This window comes from Bidens hawaiensis, unplaced genomic scaffold (genome assembly GCF_021521415.1).
Source record: "Bidens hawaiensis isolate Kalapana, Puna unplaced genomic scaffold, B.hawaiensis_p1.1 tig00030891_1, whole genome shotgun sequence".
NCBI lineage: Eukaryota > Viridiplantae > Streptophyta > Magnoliopsida > Asterales > Asteraceae > Bidens > Bidens hawaiensis.
In genome coordinates this window covers 179,362-200,770 of record NW_027505198.1, presented here as the reverse complement: position 1 = coordinate 200,770, position 21,409 = coordinate 179,362, and the positions used below count along the sequence as shown (strand labels likewise).

The window sequence follows — 21,409 nt, the reverse complement described above, 5'->3', positions numbered from 1 at the left end:
TTGAAAAATTAATTCTATAGTAGCAGGTAATATAAAGTTACATATTAAACCATGGTGTAAGTTATGAAGAAATACGTTATCTAAAAGAAGTTTGTTGTTCCTCATATTTATCATAAGCCCATATATAAACCAACCTGTTTTCCTCATATTTATCAGTTTTCTCAAGTGTTCATTAAGCAACGTAACGTATGTTATTCTACATATATTTATTCATTGAAAGTCAAACTCGCTAACACAAAACACATTTATAATTAGGATGATAAGCTTTAACATAAATATACTGGTAAATTCTATCAAACTACTTGCATAATCAAACACAATCCTCACAAATATTAAGTACCTTTTGTTAAATATGTGATACAAGAACTCAACTTTGGTGAACAGGTTATAAAGCATGGTAGTGATCAAACACTTTCTATCGAGTCTTTGTGTGGTCAAGTTCCAAGTCAGGAATCAAACTTGAAACAAGCTCAGATGGAATATCGCATTGTCAACCTGATTCGATAAGCGTTCGTGAATAGTTCATGAGCAAGTTCATTCCTTAGTGAAAGAATATGAACAAGGCCATGTTCGTGTTCGTTCAATTTTTTTACAGCCATATATCAAATTATTGTATAAGTTTCTGTTAAGTAAGTTGATATGACTTGTGTTAAGTAAGAGTCAAATTTGTTTTTAGAGGACTTATAAGTAACTATAAATCAATATCACTACCTTGTAGTTTTTTCATTATTCATGGTCGCTAATACTTTTATGGACATCGCTTTTTGTAGGAATTATTTCTCATGTGGTTTTTGTTCATGCAAGATGTTGTTGACTTTATTTCTAGAGAAAATTCCAATTTGCCTCCCTATGATATATCGGCGGGAGATGGATTGACCATTGAAAAAGAATTTGCGCATTTTGCACACCTTTGTTTACTAGGCGGGTTTTTTTTGGTTCCCTGCAGTGTTTATTATGATCAGAATGCTCCCTGCAGTGGTTAATAATGGGTTAAATGACTATTATACCCTTCATCTTCATCTTCATCTTCATCATTAACATTTAAACACATCAAGAACATAAACACAGAAAATCAAGAACCCTAACACAAACACAAACCCAAAAAATCAAGAACATCATCTCCGTCTAAGAACCCTAACCTATAAATCTTATACAAACACATAAATTAACATCATTATTCAAACACAAACTCATATATTCATCTTCATCATTCATCTTCATCTTCTTCACCCACAACCCATCACCGCCGCCGTCACCACCTTTCCTTTGCCACACCATATCTTCATCTTCATCACCACCACCCATCTTTTTCACCCGCAACCCGTCACCGTCGCCATCGCAGTCACCGCCGCCGAAAATCGTATTCCGGTCATTAAACATTACAGCTGCCATCCTCTCATGCCTCTCTGCCGGAAAATTGGATTCCGGCCACCGGCTGCCGGAAAATCAGATTCCAGCCCTTTTCACATTTTCAACCTCCATCATCACATCACTACTCACCAAACACCACGCGCTACCATTCTTGCTCACCAAAGTGGCATCACCATATTTATTTTCAAATCTCATTCACACCTTAGATTTAGATCTATGCTTTTTTTGTTCAAATTCTTGTATAAAACCTATGGGTTTGGTGGTGGGAAGTTTTCCGGTGGACGATGACGACGGTGGCGACGGGGGAGGGATGAGAGAGTTGAGAAGATGATGATGATGGTTGAGATGATGTAATGATGATGATGAGCTGCTCTAGTATTATTATTATTATTATTATTATTATTATTATTATTATTACTATTATTGTTATTATTTTTTATTATTAGATATTATTATTATTATTTGTCTAATTACTAAAGTACCCTCAACCAGGGGCTCAATACACTCAACCAAGGGCTCATATTACAAAATTAACAAATACATTGTTACATAATGCGCAAATTTTTCAGTGGTCAATCCATCTCCTGTTGATATATCATAGGGAGGCAAATTGGAATTTTCTCATATTTCTATATATAAACACTATTAGTGTGATATTTCTTTTATCTCCTTATCGTTGTTCGACTATTACAATCCGTTCAGTGATGCATTCATGTAACTCGTGAAATATATGTAGACGTGTAGCTCTACTATAAAAGTCAAGAAGTGTAAGCGGTATGTTGTCGTATTTATCTTTCATTTTTATCATGACATCAGTCATCCATATGTTTATTCCTTAATAATTACGACACTTTAAACTATATAGAAATAGTTGATTATGATTAACAATAATATAAGAATGAAAGACTCATGTTAGTCATAACGAAAGTTTATGTGTTAATGTCGGCTATAAAATGTTTCGATATTTATGGTATTGATAAAATATTAAACAACTCAGTACATGTTTAGAGTATTCAATCAAGGTCCTTCACCCATTATTTACTAATTGTAGAAAGTACGAGATACTAAAGGTGATTAGAGGATAAAAAGTATTTGCTTTTATAGCAATATTCACTAATTTGTGCTAATTGTTGAGTCAATGAGGACTTTGGGTTTATTCTCAATGTAGAAAATTCAACCTATCATTTTTGTTTTTGTTTGACCAACACTTCTAAAATGTGTGGTATTCATAAAAACTATGTTCGATTACTTACAAAACGTTTATTACTTGGACTCGGAATTCGGATCTAGGTGGTAACTTGGACCTAGTCGGTGGTCAACTCGAGACTGCTCAAGTACGCGACGATTACTCAAATTTAGGCGATTTTAAACATGTGTATGCTTAATTAACATGTGTTCGACTGACCTAGCAACGCCTAGTGAGTTCTGCAACCATGATCACCGATATATGCACAAATCTGCTATGGCTAAGGGGGAAGCTTGTACTGTGGCCCCAGGTGGCTTCGTTGTTTTTTTATTTGGTAGTGTAAATTTATGTGTTTCCGTCTGAAAATTTTTTTTTGGTGTAGATTACTCTCTCATCCGGAAAATTTGAGCCCGACCACCCTGGTTTATGAATTGTTTATACATGTTGAGTCCGGTCACCCCAGTGTTTTCGTTCAAGCCTCGCCACTAACTGTGACCGTGAATTACATAAATGTGATTAGGGGTGTCAATCGTGTCAGGTTGGCGTGTTGCAGGTTGATGGGTTTCGGGTTGGAGGGTTAGCGTGTTGAGATTCTTCAACCCTAAACCCGTATTTTATTCGTGTCGGGTCGTGTCGTGTCGACCAATTTAAATTCGTGTCGTGTTCGGGTCAACCCGTTTTACGTTCATATATGAATATGATTAAAAATTATTGACTTAGTAATATACTAAACAATCAATTACTCTTATTCATATAAAACCTGTTAATAATTTGTGATAAATCTAATTGTTTTTTTTGTATTTATCTCTCATTCTCTATTAACAAACCTAGTTTAACATATTTAGCTCAAGATAAGAACAAACGAATGCAATAACTAGAAAATATACCGTTAGAACTTAGAAAATGAAGTTACTAGAAAATTAAAAAGTAGATAAAAGTAGTGTAAAAACAAAATATTTTACTTTTAAAAGTTAATTGATACATGAAAAATTAACAAACTAAGTATTTAACTATAAAATTTAAAACATTTATCTCTAAGATAAAAAATATTATATTCTCCAAAATTGTTAAACGGGTTAACATGTCAACCCATTTTTTAACGGGTCGGGTTTGGGTTAACCTGCTTTTTTAACATGTTAGGTTCGAGTTAACCTTTTAAAAATATGGGTCATGTCAGTTAATCCAAAACATATATTCACGTTGCATTAAAACTTTGATGATAGAAAACCTAAAAGAATAGTATCAAACTAATCCTTGCCCAATGCACGCACGTGTGGCACTTCATCTCGCACGTGCCATCCATATCCCGACAAACTCAACCCACAAAATTAACCGCTTCCATCACCAAGTCAAGCCAGAGACCCCACTTATCCACGTGGCACACCACTTAATATATAACACAACACATCCCATTATCCACGTGGCACACCACACAATACTTATTACACTCTCTTTATCCACACCCCTAACAAACTCTTTAAACACATTATAATTCTTCATTCATAATATTATTCATACACACACACACATACATATTAATACATATATACAATTATACATTAATAATTTTGTTATATAAATGGCGACGCCGTTGACAGAATTGCAACGGCGAGACGTGGTGATGGCGTCAGCGGCGGCGACGGTGAACCGGATTGATAGTAACGAACCGTCACCGGTTCATATATTCCTGTACTTTCATAAAGCTATCCGGTCCGAGCTGGATCTGTTACATCGATCGGCTATGGATTTTGCGACTAATTCGCATGTGGAAATTGAGCCGTTGCTGAAACGGTATCGTTTTCTAAGGTCGATTTATAAGCATCACTGTAATGCGGAGGATGAGGTGTGTGTGTAATTGTTCATGATTTATTGGATTATATATTTATATATACTGTATTATATATTTATTATGTAGGAGACCTAAGTAAACATGAAATTAGATGATACACTAATGATAGAGCTGCTGATAATAATTGAATTCTGATTTAATTGATGATCAATTTAGTAGGGTGAATTAGAAAGGTATCTGATGTAGATGACAGTTAAATTTTATCATTATTATTATTATTTGTTATTTTTTTGAACGGCTAGATGATACTTTAAGTAGGATATTAATCTGATTTAACTAATGATCAGTTAGTAGGGAGAAATGTATTATGTTTAGGAGTTTAGAAACAATAACAGGAAGTGAATCATATCTGTTGAAGATGATTATTATTATTATTGTTATTATTTATTTGTTATTTTTTGAATATTTTTTGAACGGGCTAGATGATACTTTAAGTAGGATATTAATCTGATTTAACTGATGATTAGTTAGTAGGGAGAAAAGTATTATGTTTAGAAGCAGTTTAGAAATTATAATAGGAAGTGAATCATATCTGTTGAAGATGATACTTAATTATTTTATTATTAATATTATTATTATTTTTGTTATTTGTAAAATTTTCAAAATTTATCATTATTATTAGGTTTATTGGATTTTAACAATCCTTATTGAATGATATTGGCCGGTAATAATTCATATTCATTTTATAGCCCGGTGGTCCCAATTTTAAAAAAGTTGGCCTCCAATGGTCCCCCGTTAAAAAGGACTTAACGTCATTATACTTTTTTCCGAATTTCAAACGAATATTTTAGGGCTTTTGATCGAAGGATGAAACGAGTCGATTGGTGTAAAAGTTAGCTCGAAACGTTGATCCAAACGGCTTGATTTTTGTTAATTGTAAGTTCAAAGACCCGAATTGAAGCATTGTTTCTTCGTTTTGGAGCGTCGTTTCGAACTAAGTTTTACATTAGTCGACTCATATTCTCCTTCCGCTCAAAAGCCCTAAGACATTCGTTTGAAATTCGGAAAAAAGTATAACGACGTTAAGTCCTTTTTAACGGGGGACCATTGGAGGCCAAATTTTTTAAATTTGGGACCACCAATGGCGTGTAAAATGAATATGAATTAGTATCGGCCAATACCATTCAATAGGGATTATTAAAATCCAATAAACCTTATTATTATTATTATTTGTAAATTTTTTTGAATGGCTAGATGATAGGAGGATATTAATCTGATCTAATCTGGTGATTAGTTACTAGGGAGAAAAGTAAATGTAATTATGCTCAGAAGCAGCTGAAGACAATAATAGGAAGTGAATCCTATCTGTTGAAGATAGTACTTTAAGTAGGATATTAATCTGATTAATTTGATGACCAGTTAGTAGGGAGAAAAGTATTCTTTTCCGAAGCAGCTGGAAATGATAATATGAAGTGAATTGTGAATCATATCGGTTGAAGATGATACTTTAAGTAGGATATTAATATGATTTAATTGATGATCAGTTAGTAGGGAGAAAATTATTATGTTCCGAAGCAGCTCAGAAACAATTATAGGAAGTGAATCATATCGGTTGAAGGTGATACTTCAAGTAGGATATTAATCTGATTTAATTTATAGTTAGTAGGGGGGAAATATTACGTTCAGAAGCAGCTTTGAAACAGGAAGTGAATCGTATCTGTTGAAGATGATACTTTAAGTAGGATATTAATCTGAGTTGTTAATACCGTATAATGAACTTAATCTGATTATTTTTGGATTGGCAGGTTATTTTTCCGGCTCTCGATATCCGCGTCAAGAACGTAGCGCGAACTTATTCTCTCGAACACGAGGGCGAAAGTGTCATTTTTGATCAACTCTTTGCATTACTTGATTCAAATATGCAAAATAAAGAAAGCTTTAGAAGAGAGTTAGCATCCTGTACAGGTGCTCTTCAAACATCAATCAGTCAACACATGTCCAAGGAAGAAGAACAGGTAATTCTGTTTAACAACTACTTTTATTATAATAGTTTGATAATAATTAATTGCTTTTCATAATTTTGTAGGTCATACCCTTGCTTGTTGAAAAATTCTCATTTGAAGAACAAGCTTCATTAGTTTGGCAGTTTTTGTGCAGCATTCCCGTTAATATGATGGCAGAGTTTCTTCCATGGCTTTCTGCTTCTGTATCTTCTGATGAACGCCAAGAAATGCGTAGCAGTTTATGCAGAGTAATTCCAGAAGAAACACTTCTTCAACAGGTAATATTTTTTAACATTAAAGATTATATATTTATATTTATATTTATTCATGTCTGACATATTATACATTCGTGTAATCAAAGATCATATTCACATGGATGGATGGTGTCAATATCTTCAAGAAACGCAAAAATCTAGAAGATAATGGCACATATCAGTGCCCGTGTTCATCTTCCCAACTCATTAAACGAGAATCTTCACCTCTTGATCGGCCCGTTGATGAAATATTACACTGGCACAAAGCTATAAAAAAGGAATTAATTGATATAGCTGAAGCCGCTAGAAGTATACAGTTATCAGGAGATTTTTCAGATCTATCTTCATTTAATAAACGGCTTCAATTTATTGCAGAAGTTTGCATATTCCATAGGTATTGCGATTTGCAATATAACGTAATGTTGTTGATGTTACATCTGAATTGGTATTAATTTGTTTCACACTTTGGGTGCAGTATTGCAGAAGATAAAGTTATATTCCCTGCTTTCGATACTGAGTTGTCATTCACGCAAGAGCACGCGGAAGAAGAGAGTGAATTTGAAAAAATTAGATTCTTGATTGAAAGCATTGAAAATGATGGAGCAAATTCATCTTCATCTGAATTTTGTTCTAAACTGTGCTCACATGCTGATCATATTATGGCTATTATTGGTAACCACTTCAAAAATGAAGAACTTCAGGTGAGCTGGCAAATAAAATGACACATTTTCTTGGAATTTAGTATTTATCACAAGGCTTATTTAAGTAAAAATCACATATATAGGTTCTCCCACTCGCACACAAGCATTTTAGTCCCAAAAAGCAACGAGAGCTTTTATACGAAAGCTTATGTGTGATGCCTTTAAGGTTAATTGAGTGTGTGTTACCGTGGTTGGTGGGATCACTCTCCGAAGATGAAGCAAAATCATTTCTTCATAATATGCATATGGCAGGTTTGTCTATTGTCTTTCAAAGTTTTCAAAATAACAATTTTGTTCGATTTAACCGAACAAACGATCATATATAGACAACTAAACGGACACGGTTTTCTTGTTTGTGTTTGTTTGTTAAGAAAATTAGCGTGTTCATGTTCGTTTGTTAAAAGTATAAACGAACGTAAATGAATGAACATAGTTGAACATAAATGAACGAACATAACCGGACGAACACCACTTTAAAGTAAACGTAAACATCAATATAGTGGGTCTGAAAACTAATAGAACCAGACTAAATTGTAATTGGTGATATTTTAATTTCATAAAATTAAACTAAACTAGTTTGTAATGAGCCTAAATATTTTAAATGAATATATAAATGATCTAACTTAAACAAATGTGAACTTACGGACAAAAATGAACATTCACGCATGAATATAAACGGACGTTCACAAACATAAATGACCGCACGAGATACGTGTTCATGTTCCTCATTTAACTAAATAAATTTTCTTGTTGATCATGTTCGTTCGCTTATTCGAATATCAACGAACGTTCACAAACATAAGTGACTGCACGAGATACGTGTTCATGTTCCTCGTTTAACTAAATAAATTTTCTTTTTGATCATGTTTGTTTGCTTATTAAATAAATGAACATAATGAACTTCCTGCCGAACAGTTCAAGAACAGTTTTGCTGAAAGTTCGTTTCGTTTATAGGCCTATTAATAATTTAATTATAATATTCATTTGTATGTTCTTTGTTGCTAATCTAATATGGTGTTTTGGTTAGCCCCGGCTTCGGATACCGCACTTGTGACACTCTTTTCGGGTTGGGCTTGCAAAGGCCGACCTCATGAATCATGTTTATCTTCCGGTGCAACTGGTTGCTGTCCCGCAAACGTGTTTCTTGAACAAAACGACGGGTTGGGCCCACGTTCCTGTCCCTGCAACCTTCCAACCAAACGGGCCAATTCAACTTCACGAAAAGAAAGCAACGGGTGTGTTCCTGGGCTAGGAATGGATAGTAACAAACTGAAAACGGGCCACACGAAATCTTTACGGGCTTTATCTTTTGGCCCATCTTCTCCTTCATCAAGTTCAAATCTTTTTAACTGGGAAACGGGCATAAGTTTAATCGAAGAGGGTACGGGTCTACCTATCGACACAATTTTTAAATTTCACAAAGCCATTCGAAAAGACTTGGAGTTTTTAGACGTTGAATCGGGCAAATTAACCGAGTCAAATGAGAGTTTTTTACACCAGTTTAATGGTCGGTTTCGTTTACTATGGGGTTTGTATCGAGCCCACAGTAACGCGGAAGACGATATCGTGTTCCCTGCATTAGAATCCAAAGAAACATTACATAATGTGAGTCACTCGTATACGTTAGACCACAAGCTAGAAGAAAACCTTTTTAAGGATATATCAACCTCACTCATTGAACTGTTTGAACTTCATGACAAAAACAATAATAATAGTTTGAGAACTTATACTGAGCTGGCGACTAAGATTCAGGGGATGTGTAAGTCAATCAGAGTGACGTTAGATCGACATATTTTGCTTGAAGAGCGTGAATTATGGCCTTTGTTTGATAGACATTTTTCGGTTGATGAGCAACATAAGCTTGTAGGTCGGATCATTGGGACCACGGGTGCTGAGGTATTGCAGTCGATGTTGCCATGGGTGACATCTGTACTTACTCAAGAAGAACAGAACACAATGATGGACACGTGGAAGCAAGCTACCAAAAATACTATGTTTACAGAGTGGTTAAATGAATGGTGGGAAGGATCTTCTAGTTCTGTAGATGCATCCTCATCATCATCAGATAAAAATATTTCACAAGGTTAGTTATTATTATGATGACCTGGCAGAGTGGCAGCTGACATGTATGTAACTTTGACCCGTTGACTTTTTTATGTGGCACTTGAAACCTGGTTTCTGCATTTTTTTTTGTAATTTTTTAGGGGCTAATTGCATAAAAACCATCAAATTATATTTAAAAATGATGACCTGGCGGCTGACGTTTATGCAACTTTGACCAGTTGATATTTTTTTAACTTTTTATGGGCTAATTGTTTAAAAACCTACAAATTAATCTAAAAAGTTATGACATGGCAGCTGACATGTATGTAACTCTGACCAGTTGGCTTTTTTTATGTGACACTTGAAACCTGGTTATCTTTAATTATTACCTTATATTAAAGGAAATCAAATTATTAGCCTTTTGTAGGGGTCAACTTAGTTTCATGTTGACTTTCTAAATCCAAGTAATTTATTTTTTCTAATATGCTATTTCTTTTAATTCATTTAGGTTCTGAATCACATGAAGTTTTAGATCCAAACAGGTACACCTTCAAGCCCGGGTGGAAAGATATCTTCCGGATGAATCAAACGGAGCTCGAGTCAGAAATAAGAAAAGTTTCTAGGGATCCAACTCTTGACCCGAGAGGGAAGGATTATCTCATGCAAAACCTTATGACCAGGTGTGTTTCTTATTCTACTTATTTTAATGTAAAATAAATAAATTTAACATTCTTGCCGACTGACTAAATCAATGGTCAATGTAGTGGTTGGTTAGCTGCCCAACAGAAATTAACTCAAGGAAGAAAAAACGACACGTCAGATAATGAAGGTCTACATGGACGCTCACCTTCATTTCGCGACGCGGATAAACAAATATTCGGTTGCGAACATTATAAACGCAACTGCAAGCTTCGTGCAGTTTGTTGTCAAAAGCTATTCGCATGCAGATTCTGTCATGATAATGTCAGTGACCATACAATGGACAGGTATTATAATATATATAAAACACTTTGGTTCAATAAACAACATATCAATATAGTTATTTATTTATTTGTTTATGATATTAGGAAAGCTACAACTGAAATGATGTGTATGAACTGCTTGAAAGTTCAACCCGTGGGACCCGTTTGCACAACTCCATCTTGCAATGGACTATCTATGGCGAAATATTATTGTAGCTATTGCAAATTCTTTGATGATGAAAGGGATGTATATCATTGCCCGTTTTGTAATTTATGTCGGCTTGGAAAAGGGCTCGGGGTTGACTTTTTTCATTGTATGACGTGTAACTATTGCCTGGCGATAAAGTTAGCTGATCATAAGTGTAGGGAGAAAGGCTTGGAAACAAACTGCCCTATTTGCTGTGATTTTTTGTTTACTTCAAGTGCAGCCGTTAGAGCACTCCCTTGTGGTCATTTTATGCACTCTGCTTGCTTCCAGGTGGCACAATCTTACATTATTAATATTATTATTATTAATTTATTTTCAAAACTTGTTATGCTGAATTATTGCATTTTACTTCCGACAGGCGTATGCTCATACACACTACATCTGTCCGATATGCAGCAAATCCATGGGAGATATGTCGGTAAGTAGGCCTGTAAACGAACTGAATGTTCAGTGAACCATTCATTTATACCTCGTTCGTCATTTATTTTTTCTCGCTTATGTTCATTATTCGTTAGTTTATGTTTATTTAAGTTCGTTCGTTTATTTTCTTTCATTGATGTTTGTGAAGCTTGATGTTTGTTGGAACATGAACATATGTCTCATTCGTTATGCTCGTGTACGTTTGCTTTCATTCGTTGATTTACGCTCGTTTATTTTCGTTCGTTTATGTTCGTTAGTTTATATATTCATTTAATCATTTAGGCTCATTACAACTTAGTTTACTTTTATGTAATTATAATATTACTTTAAAAGTTACGTTTATTTTTATTCAATTTTTAGGTGCAACCTATTGACGTGTTCACATTTACTTTTAATTGGTGTTCGTTCGGTTATATTCGTGTATCCGTGTTCAGTTATGTTTGTTTGTGTTCGTTTACGTTTGTGAATCGTTCGTTTATACTAATTAACAAACAAACATAAAAAACACAAACACACTTTTTTTAACGAATGAACACAAAAATAAAACCTCGTTCGTTTAATTGTTTTGTGTTTGATCTTTGTTCGGTTAAAGTTAAACGAATGAACACAACATGCCCGTTCATGTTTGTGTTCGTTCGGTTCGTTTGCAAATGATCAGCAATTACTTTTGTTTATTTACTTATTTTTGTATTAAATAGTGAAGTTTTTGAAAAATGTTATGTATTTGCAGGTGTATTTTGGTATGCTTGATGCTTTAATGTCTTCTGAGGTGCTTCCAGGCGACTTTAGAGACCGCCGTCATGTAAATATTTTACTTCTATATCTTTTTAACGCGTTTATTTTAAATTCGACTAACGTTGAGTTTAAATTATCCAGGATATATTATGCAACGACTGCGATACAAAGGGAAGTGCTCCTTTTCACTGGCTTTACCACAAATGTGGATGTTGTGGATCATACAACACTAGAGTAATCAAGGTTGATCCGGTTTCGGTTTTTTCAAACTAAACGGTGAAATTGTGTAAATATAGTTAATGTGAGGGCGTACATTGCAATATATCATTTTATTGCTACGTGTAGCATTCGTGTTTCATATCTAATTAAACTCGAAGGTATATCGAAACCACATCCATCGTTCAGTATGTTAAATGTATTTCATTTAGCGCTTGATATATGTATTGAAAGGTAGAAAGAAAGTACGTAAATTGTTAAAGCAAAACGTATTAAAAATTACGCGTGTACGGTTTTCGTGATTCTCAACTTAATATATTTAACTTTATTACTATTCTAAGAGATATTTCTTATGAAATATAAATTAATTACTTCAATATATATTTGTGCACTAAAAGTTGAAATACAAAAACCACTAAACAAGCATACAAATGGTAAACATAGAGGTGAAAAAAAAACCCGAACCTGGAACTTGACTTGAAAAAAAAAACCAGGAATCGGTATTTTATATACCTGGGTTTTTAATACCCGAACCGTACGCGACTCTACCCGTAGGGTATGGATAGGGTATGCATTTTAGTACCAGAACCCGTACCCGAACCGGACCCGATTTGTACCAGGTTATACCCGAAAACTCGAACCGGTTCCATACCTGAAGCCGGGTTTCTCCAATAATCAAAACTAGGTTTTTCAAATACCCGATCTATACCCGAAAAATACCTAAAAAAACCCGAAAATCCCCTAACAAGTGCGACCACTTAAAAAATCCAATTTATATCCGAAAAACACCCGGAAAAAAGTCCGAAAAAACTGAAAATAGAGTTTTTTCACTACCCGGAAATAGGATATTCAAATGCCCGGTTCTATACCCGACCCGAACCCGATGCTTAGGGTATGGTTTTTAGAGACAATACCCGGACCCGAACCCGAACTCGACCCGATTATTGCAAATACCTGATTTTTCAATACTCGGTTATACCCGAACCCGGTTCCATATCCGAAACCGGGTATTCAGAAAACCCGATTTGTGCTACTCTACACCCAAGGGCTAGTGGGCTTCAAGGCAAAGCCCAGTATAATAAGTCATTATAACATTATAACATAGAACCAAGTTACATTAATTGACATGTATATATAAAGAATGATTAGCTTTTTGTAGATTTTTTTACCAATTTTTATAAAATCATTCATCTCCATATATTTTAGATGCAAGTGCATATATTATTATTATTAGTTTAGCTATTAATTTATATTTCTTTTAGTTACTCGTTTAACATATTGCACAAAATAATTTTATCAAAACCATGCCAAATAATTATATATATATATATATTATAAGTGGTGGGTGCAATTTAAAATAAAATGATAGTCACGTCTCTACATGTGTTATTCCTCATGCACTTATCTTGGGGCTAATGTGTACCCTAGGCGTCACGATGACGCTAAGCTACTTGCGACTGTGCCACTAGTTGGTGTTCTCGTCGAGAAGAAGTCCCCACGCGCCACTCTCCTTCTCTCCACGTATATAACCATTGAATTGTCTATTCTTTAAATTTAATTATAATTTTAGTGTTTTTTATTTATTTTTTTTAATATACCTTTGAACTTCCACATTTTCACACTTTAACTACTTCACTATCTAATATAAGCTAGGTTCACAAATTATTAATAGAATAGGAAATTTTATTACTTTTTTTCTTCTTCTTAAACTACTGTAATATCTTTTTTGGGAACTTAATTATTAATATAAAGCCTCGTATATACCAAGTGTTATTGTTAAAATATATTCGTTTGCGATTTTATTCCTTTTAGTTGTTAAAAGTAATAAGAGAAATTTAATACATAGTGCTACGTAGATACCTAATTAGTTTTAATGTTACTTTGAAGATGTGGTGTAAACCATTACAAGAAAATTAAGAAAAACAAGTGCTAACCCTACATAAAGTTTGAATATAGTTAGCTTCTTAGTAGCTAGGTTAGTTAACGTAGGATTTAGGTGGCATATTATGTTAGGAAAATCTAAGACCAAATCTGAAAAAAGACACTATTTGTGTCGTGTTAAAATGTATATTTTTTTTAATAAAAGAATTTGTCCGAGATATAGAGAAGATCTTTAGTTTAAACATTTTATGATAATGGAAGTGTTAATATACATACACAAAAATATATGACAATTTCATTACTGGCTAAATTTTAATAGAGAATACTCATGAATAGAGTTTTTTTTTAACGGTAGAGATTATATAAAAAACAAAGAAATCGGCAAGAAGTCGAAAACAAAATAAACAACTTACATCAAGAGAAGAGGGTTTTTTAACCACTCGTCCCAAGAAAATAAAACTTTACGGTTCCTATGAGCATACAAAAAATACGAATAATATAAAATAGAGTAAAAAATCTCTTCGTTTCTTAGCTTGGATGATTGAAAGATGGAAATATATATCTCCAATACTCATGAATAGAGTGATTTAGTTTTAATATAAAAGGAGAGGAAAAGACTTAATAAAATTTATATACACATAAGTAAGGCTAAACGGTGTTTCTCCCGTGCTTGTTTTTGGCATGGTTCAATTAGCCTATAGAACATGTGGCGACTCATCAAGATATCATGTTCCGTCCATTCCCAATCTCAACTTGATACCTTTAACAATGCTTCGATTGATTATTTCTACTTGACCGTTCGTCTAAGGGTGGGCTATAAAAGTGAACATTTGCTATATGACGGATGAATTACACACACACTCTCTCTCTCTTATGTTTTGACAAAAAAACAACACAAATATAACACGTAGTCATATTATAAATCTAATACTTCATTCAGATTAATTTTACGTGGTGGTGATGGTCACGTGGTGACATTGTGGTGGGGGTGGTTGTGGCGATGATGTTGGTAGTGGTGACGGTAATGATGACGGTGGCGACGACAACGGTGATGATGTGATGGTGATGGTGACAGGTGCAGTGGTAACGATGATGGCAGTCAGGTGATGACATTTTAGTATTTTCTATTTATCTTCCTCTTATAACAAATAAAATTTTAGTATTTTTTTATTTATAATGTATTATCTTTCTCTTTATTCTTATGTATAATTAAATATTATTTTAAAATTTATTTTTCAAGCGTTATCCACTTACACAAACACAAGATTCAACTTGTTGAATAAGTACATAGTACATATGATCGTAGATTCGTTGACAACCCAAGTGTGAGAACACGTTTTCAGTTTTTATAGAACATCGATCATATCATCATCAAATACTTTAGGCCAAGGATCGACTCATATATGATAATTAATTTGTTCATGTTCCCTTGTGGGATATATAATGGAATCCAACCTTGGCCTCCCACTTGCATTAAACCATATTATCAAGAATTTATGAATCTTTTGACTTTACTTGATTCTAGTTAGCTTAACCCTTGTATTATTCTTAATTTCAGGTTCATATAAGTTTTATATACATTGTCTGATTGTTAAGAACCAAATATTGTGTTATAATCAATGTTTAAAAAGGTATTTAACTTATACCAGATTGGACTAAAAAATGGTACAACCGGTTGAACCGGGTTATACCGGGAGGTTCAACCGGTTGAATAGTTTACTTTATTGTTTTCTATATATTCAACTTTAACTCCAAAAATAACCCAAAAGTAAATGATTTCATAACAAAAAATAATCAAAAAGTTAATCTATATATAAAAAAATAATACAAAAACAAATTTTTTAAAATATAGTCTTAAAGTTTTCACGTTTAAATGTTAATTGTTGAGTTAAAAGTAATTTTGGAAAAATATGGGTTGCAAATATAACAAATTTCTTGTACTTAAAACCGGTTTGCCGGTAAAAACCAGTATTTTAGAAAAAAAATCACCGGTATGATGTTCTAGCAAACCGGCCAAAAATACCGAATTTAAAATACCGGGCTGTTGTGCGAAATCAGGTTTAACCGGTTCAACCGGTCGGTTTAAACCGGGTTTTAAAACACCGGTTATAATTGAGTGAACAAATGAGATAATTAAAATGTAATTCCCATACAAAGTGAGAGTAAAACTATAGTATGATTTTACCACATTGACCATCTGTTTAATTAATTAACATATATGTGCGTGTGACACCCTTTGCAAATTGTAGTAAGTTTGATCATGGACAAGCTAGAGAGATAGATTTTGAGGTTCTGGAAATAATATTTGATCTCAAATATCATTATATTTATGGGAAAAGAACTCCACAATGAAGTATGAACGTGCGAAGGTAATTCAAGAACAAGTGGCCTTTGTAAATATCAAGGCGGTCCTTTCTTTGGGTCAAACCGGGCTGTGGCCCCATCATCTTTTTCGTTTGTTGTGTATTTTTATCGAAAGTATCCCAAGAAAATTATATGTATGAAGTCCGGCCCAGCCATGTTACTTGAGTCTGACCCATCCACATTATTGAGTCCGAGCTAGCCACGAAAGATTACAAAATAAAGCCCGGTTACCCAAATGAATTATTTTTGAACAACCTACTTAGCCAATATTCCCAAGCTAAGTGGTGCATCAATTATTGTTTATCTATTCAAAAGTCTTGCGGACACTCAATTACGTGGCGAATATTATTTGCTTGATAGAGTGGTTCGGCTAATCTTGGCACTTCAAGTCTCTACTGCAACAACAAAGGGGATTTTTAGCAATGAAAATTTTTAAGAATCGTTTTCTTAATAAGATGTCCGATGATTATCTCATGAATAACTGATGAGTTCAAAGAGTTTAAAGGTCGCCGAGCTGAGTTGTGATTCTTTTTAAGGTATTTATCATTCTCCTTGCATCTTGTTTTTGTTTGTTTAAAAATTTGATTTTTTTTTGTAAGAACGGTAATTTGAATTACTGAATTTAAATTTAAGTTATCAAATTAGTATTTTTTTGAATGATTGAATATAGTTTATATGTTTGACCCGACCCGAATCAGATTGCCGACCCGAAACATAGAAGTAGGGGAAATATTTTTTGGCTCTTGTGAATTTCGTGAATTTCGTGAATCTATACTAGATTTCAAGATCCTTCACTGGTTAATATGAGATCTTAGTAGTAAAACAGGTAATATTGGTTCATATAAGCCAGATGTTGGTTAGTATATTACAACATATATTAAATCTCTCTATTAAACATACAACTATAATAGCTAGTATGTTGTATATAATTGCATAAACTTTGTTATCTTTGGGCTTTCAAAACTCAAAGAGCCAAGATGTACCCTAAGTATTTCATATCTAACATTAGGTAAATACCATATCAACACATATGACAAACTCAAATTGACCGGTTTTTGACGACATTCGATGTACAAAAGTACAAATATTTGTGTTTAGTTTGTTATATATATCATGTTGATTTATAGTTGTACGTGTTAAATTTCTAGACATCCATGACAAGGGCATTTGAGAAAGTTTCCTCTATGAGTCCGACCAAGTTATTTGAGCCCTTGAAAGGTTGGTATGGTGGTCCAACGTTTCATAAGCTCCACAAGTGAAAAAAGAGCCATAAATACGTTTATGATATTATTTTAAATAAACAATCAAAAGTGTTTTTCAATAATAAATCCAAAAAACGAAGCACTATTATAACCTTTGTAACTTAGATTGAACAACATATAAAGATTTATGGCATACAAAGACAATACTATATATTGTTATATTTGCACGAAGCTTTAATCAGGTTAAAACATTGTTGATGATTTTAGTGTTATTAATACATCCTAACTATTAGAGTTTCACTTGAATCAAACGAAAATCTAGATAAACCTTCTTATGCGTTAGAGGCCAGTGTAGGGCGCATATGGCTCATTCAAGTTTAATCTGATTTTTGGTTTCGGTTATTCAATGAAACGTTGTATCGTTTCATCAAAAGTTGTGATTCTTTGCTAGTGTTAAAAACACCGTTTTTTACAGTTTGGTTGATACTTAAGATTGAAATACGCACCTGCTATTGTTTTTTTGAATTATTCGATTGACATTTTGAATTACAAGTTGAAACATTTTAATCTGAAAGAGTTTATATAATTGGTAAAAATAATTCTTTAATGGTAGTGTAACGTCTTAACTTGACAAATAATCCTCGTTAATGTACCATGATATAATATCATGATGTTTGCATTTTGAGCTATTACATATTTACATATTACATAGTTCAAATGTCCAACCAACATTCGATTTCAATAATTAAACATCTAATTAATTTATTTACAAATACAAAACCAAAAAGAATTAGGCAGCGATAAGTGTTGTTTCCACATGAACATTTTCAGGTCACGATTTTTATACTGAAGATTCTTTATCCTTGACTGTCTTATGGATAGTTTATCTTTGAAATATACATCAGGATATAAAGGATCGACGATCATCGGTATTGTTTGTTTACTAATGATTGCGTTTAGTATGGTGATGTGTTAGACAGGTATATCAACTTTAAGACGAACTTGCATCAATTATCCTCATGGGACATCCTATAGCTGGAACATGGATCTAGGATCCTAATTCAACATAGCTGATTATGGACGAACCCTCTAGAAGATTGACGTTTAAATAACAACAACGGTATCTAGACCTGGTCTACCGCTTTATTCGCTAGTGAGTGGCTACCAGCACGTGGTTAAAGAGCACGTTGGTGAAGAATGGAAGACTAGCGGATTAATAGGATGAAATTGTTAAGTTTGTTAATTACTTTTTCCTTATATATTTGAGTATGATCGGGTAGGAAAACACATGTACTTACACACACACTAGAGCAGAAATTAATACTCTCTATACACTAGCTTACTTTGTAACCTCGATCGTATACTCCACAAACACTTGTAATCACTTTTTGTTAATCAATAAACTCGACGGTGATAGTTTTCACCGTCCGGGGGTTTTTTGTGCCTGATACCAAGATAATCATATACTCATCGACCAAAGGTTACCTCATTGATCATTGACTAAAGTAATCCGACCAAAGATTATCTTAATAATCATTGACCGGAGTTATTTTACCAAAGATTACCTTGATAAGTTTTGACCGAAGTAAGACTATCTTAGTTAAGGGCTTTTTCTCTCGTAATCAAACCTTTGTGTTCACCAAAATTACGCATATACATTTGTCATTATCGAGTTAGCACCTCACCTCACATAACAAATTTGGATACTTGATCCTTAACAGATTTTTTTCCAAAACAATTTGGCGCCCACCGTGGGACAATTGGTGCTATAATCCATATTATTCTTATCATTCTCAACTTTTTCATACCCATATCACTATCAATGGCCTCTCAATCAACCTCTGCTTCATCAACCATGTCGGCTACGGTTCCTCTCTCAGCAAGGACTTTGCCACCGATGCCTCCGCCAATCATGGGAATGCAACGGACTGCTGCTGCTGGAAGCAAGACGCAACTACCAGTCTTCCAGAGCTCAAAAAATGCTGTTGCCCCGGTGGTTAATACTAACAGTGATGTTTCATCTATGTTTTCGCAGGTTAAAGCATACATGGAACAGCAGAATAAGACTAATCAAAGGATCCTACGTGAGATAGAGGATCTCAAGAAGAACAAGAGGCCAGCAGAGGATCTCACCCCCTGATGCCAAGGATGCTGGATTTCACCAGTCCAGAATCCATGGCTCAGTTCTCTCAAGGATCATCTATCCTTCAACAGGGGTCCATGGGTCAACAGACTCAAGGATCCTTGCTATTTCAGCCAGGATCATCTATCCTTCAACAGGGATTCATGGGTCAGCAGAATCAAGGATCCTCATATTATCGGCAAGGATCGGTCATCCTTCCACAAGGATCCTATAGTACCCAACCTCAAGGATTCTTCACCCCGAATCAAGGATCCTTATTTCCGAATCAAGGATCCTCGGGCGTCCAACATCAGCGATCCTCTGAAGTCCATGAAGGAGATATAATCCCCATGCAGACCATATCTTCTGGAGGACCTACTCCGATTACTGACTCCTCTTATCCCAGATATTCGTCTGGAATACCAAACTCCACCCAGCAGAGAGGTAATTGGCACGATCCTATATCTTTAGATACTAACCATGTTCCCATGCAGGATTCAGGTATCAACCAGGCCATGGCCAGAGAATTACAGAAGCTAAAGGATATGATATCCAGTGTCCCGGGAGTGATACGTCCAATCCCTGAAATACCGGAGGGGAGTCCCAAATTATCCAGATTCGCTCCGCCCATATGTGATGCTGAAATCCTGAAGCGGTTTCAAACTCCCAACATGAAGACGTATGATGGGAGCACCGATCCTGAGGAACATGTAGCCCAATATCGGGAGAGAATGAAAATTAATTCTGTTCCTGAGAGACTCAAAGAGGCTTGCCTTTGTAAAGGATTTGGAGCCACACTAACGGGAGCTGCACTAAAATGGCTGCTAAGTCTCCCCCTTTTCTCGGTTACATCTTTCTCTCGTTTAGTTAATTTGTTTAACACTCAATTTTCCTGTAGTCGGAAATTTGAGAGGTTGACCAGTGATTTATATCGTGTTATCCAGCCTAGTGATGAACCCCTTAGGGATTTCATTACCAGGTTCGGAAAGGAAGCTCTAGAAATCCCAAACCTTGATATGACTACTGCTGTTGAAGCATTCAAGATGGGAATTCAAAATAGCTCCCCTTTTTATGATGATTTAGTGATGACTCCATGCAGGACATTAGATGAAGTCAGAAGCAGGGCATTAAGATACATCCGCTTAGAAGAAGATAAAAAGATCCAGGATTGTCTTGAGGGACAAACGAAGCAAGAAACTCCTGAAAAGAATAAAGGATTCTGGAATAGGAACAACAACTCAAAGCCGTACGCCAAGCCCAATAATCACAACGTACGGGCAGTTGAAGAAGGAGATGACGATGAAGACTATCCTTGCATCTCCGATTATTGTTTCTCTATGGACACTCATGGCTTGATCTGTGCCATGAAGGACTTGAGAGAAAAAGCGAGGTGGCCACGAAAGAATGAAAAGGTTGTCGGCTTCAAAGACAAGTCTAAGTGTTGCGCTTTTCACGAAGATTTTGGCCACGCTACAGACGAGTGCATCACCTTAAGGAAAGGAATTGGATACCTCCTGAGCAAGGGTCACTTTAAAGAACTCTTGGGAAGAAAGAAAACCAAGATCCAGAATCCTGAAGATCCTCCACAAAAGGCGACACCGCCACCGCCGGATGCTCATGTGATCAACTTTGTCTCCGGAGACTACGAATTGTTTAGAGATTCTTGTGCCATAGCAGAAAGTCCCGCAGAAGAATTCGAGTTGGATAATGAGAGAAGACCACTCATCCTCACTACTCGAGTGACTGATCAAAGAATATTTTTTAATTCAAGGATCCAAGATCCTCGACAAGACAAGCCAGATGTGCGAGCAGTTAACTTCATCTCGGGAGGTTCAGACATATGTTGAACTTCCTTCTCTGCCGCAAAAAGATTCGCCAAGGAGATCAAGATGGATAACGGAGATCGTCCAATAGTTTCAACCACATTAACTACAGACAAAAGAATCTTCTTC

At 34.8% G+C, this 21,409-nt stretch overlaps 1 protein-coding gene across 2 annotated transcripts; it reads left to right on the top strand.

Moving 5' to 3' along the window:
* Positions 1–4,136: 4,136 nt before the first annotated feature.
* On the top strand, positions 4,137–12,031 carry LOC143611376 (zinc finger protein BRUTUS-like). 2 transcript variants are annotated; one of them, XM_077085585.1, is made up of 13 exons: positions 4,137–4,400; positions 6,152–6,361; positions 6,433–6,627; positions 6,711–6,997; positions 7,079–7,304; positions 7,388–7,556; positions 8,332–9,387; positions 9,856–10,027; positions 10,112–10,333; positions 10,415–10,787; positions 10,876–10,935; positions 11,668–11,739; positions 11,814–12,031. In XM_077085585.1, exons 1-13 carry the CDS (start codon positions 4,137–4,139, stop codon positions 11,943–11,945), a joined length of 3,438 nt encoding a protein of 1,145 aa, XP_076941700.1. In that variant the 3' UTR covers positions 11,946–12,031. The 2 variants fall into 2 exon arrangements, with proteins under 2 accessions (XP_076941700.1, XP_076941701.1); XM_077085586.1 differs by lacking the exon at positions 4,137–4,400 and adding an exon at positions 5,833–5,964 and having other exon boundaries at positions 6,073–6,361; positions 11,814–12,025.
* Positions 12,032–21,409: the final 9,378 nt, after the last annotated feature.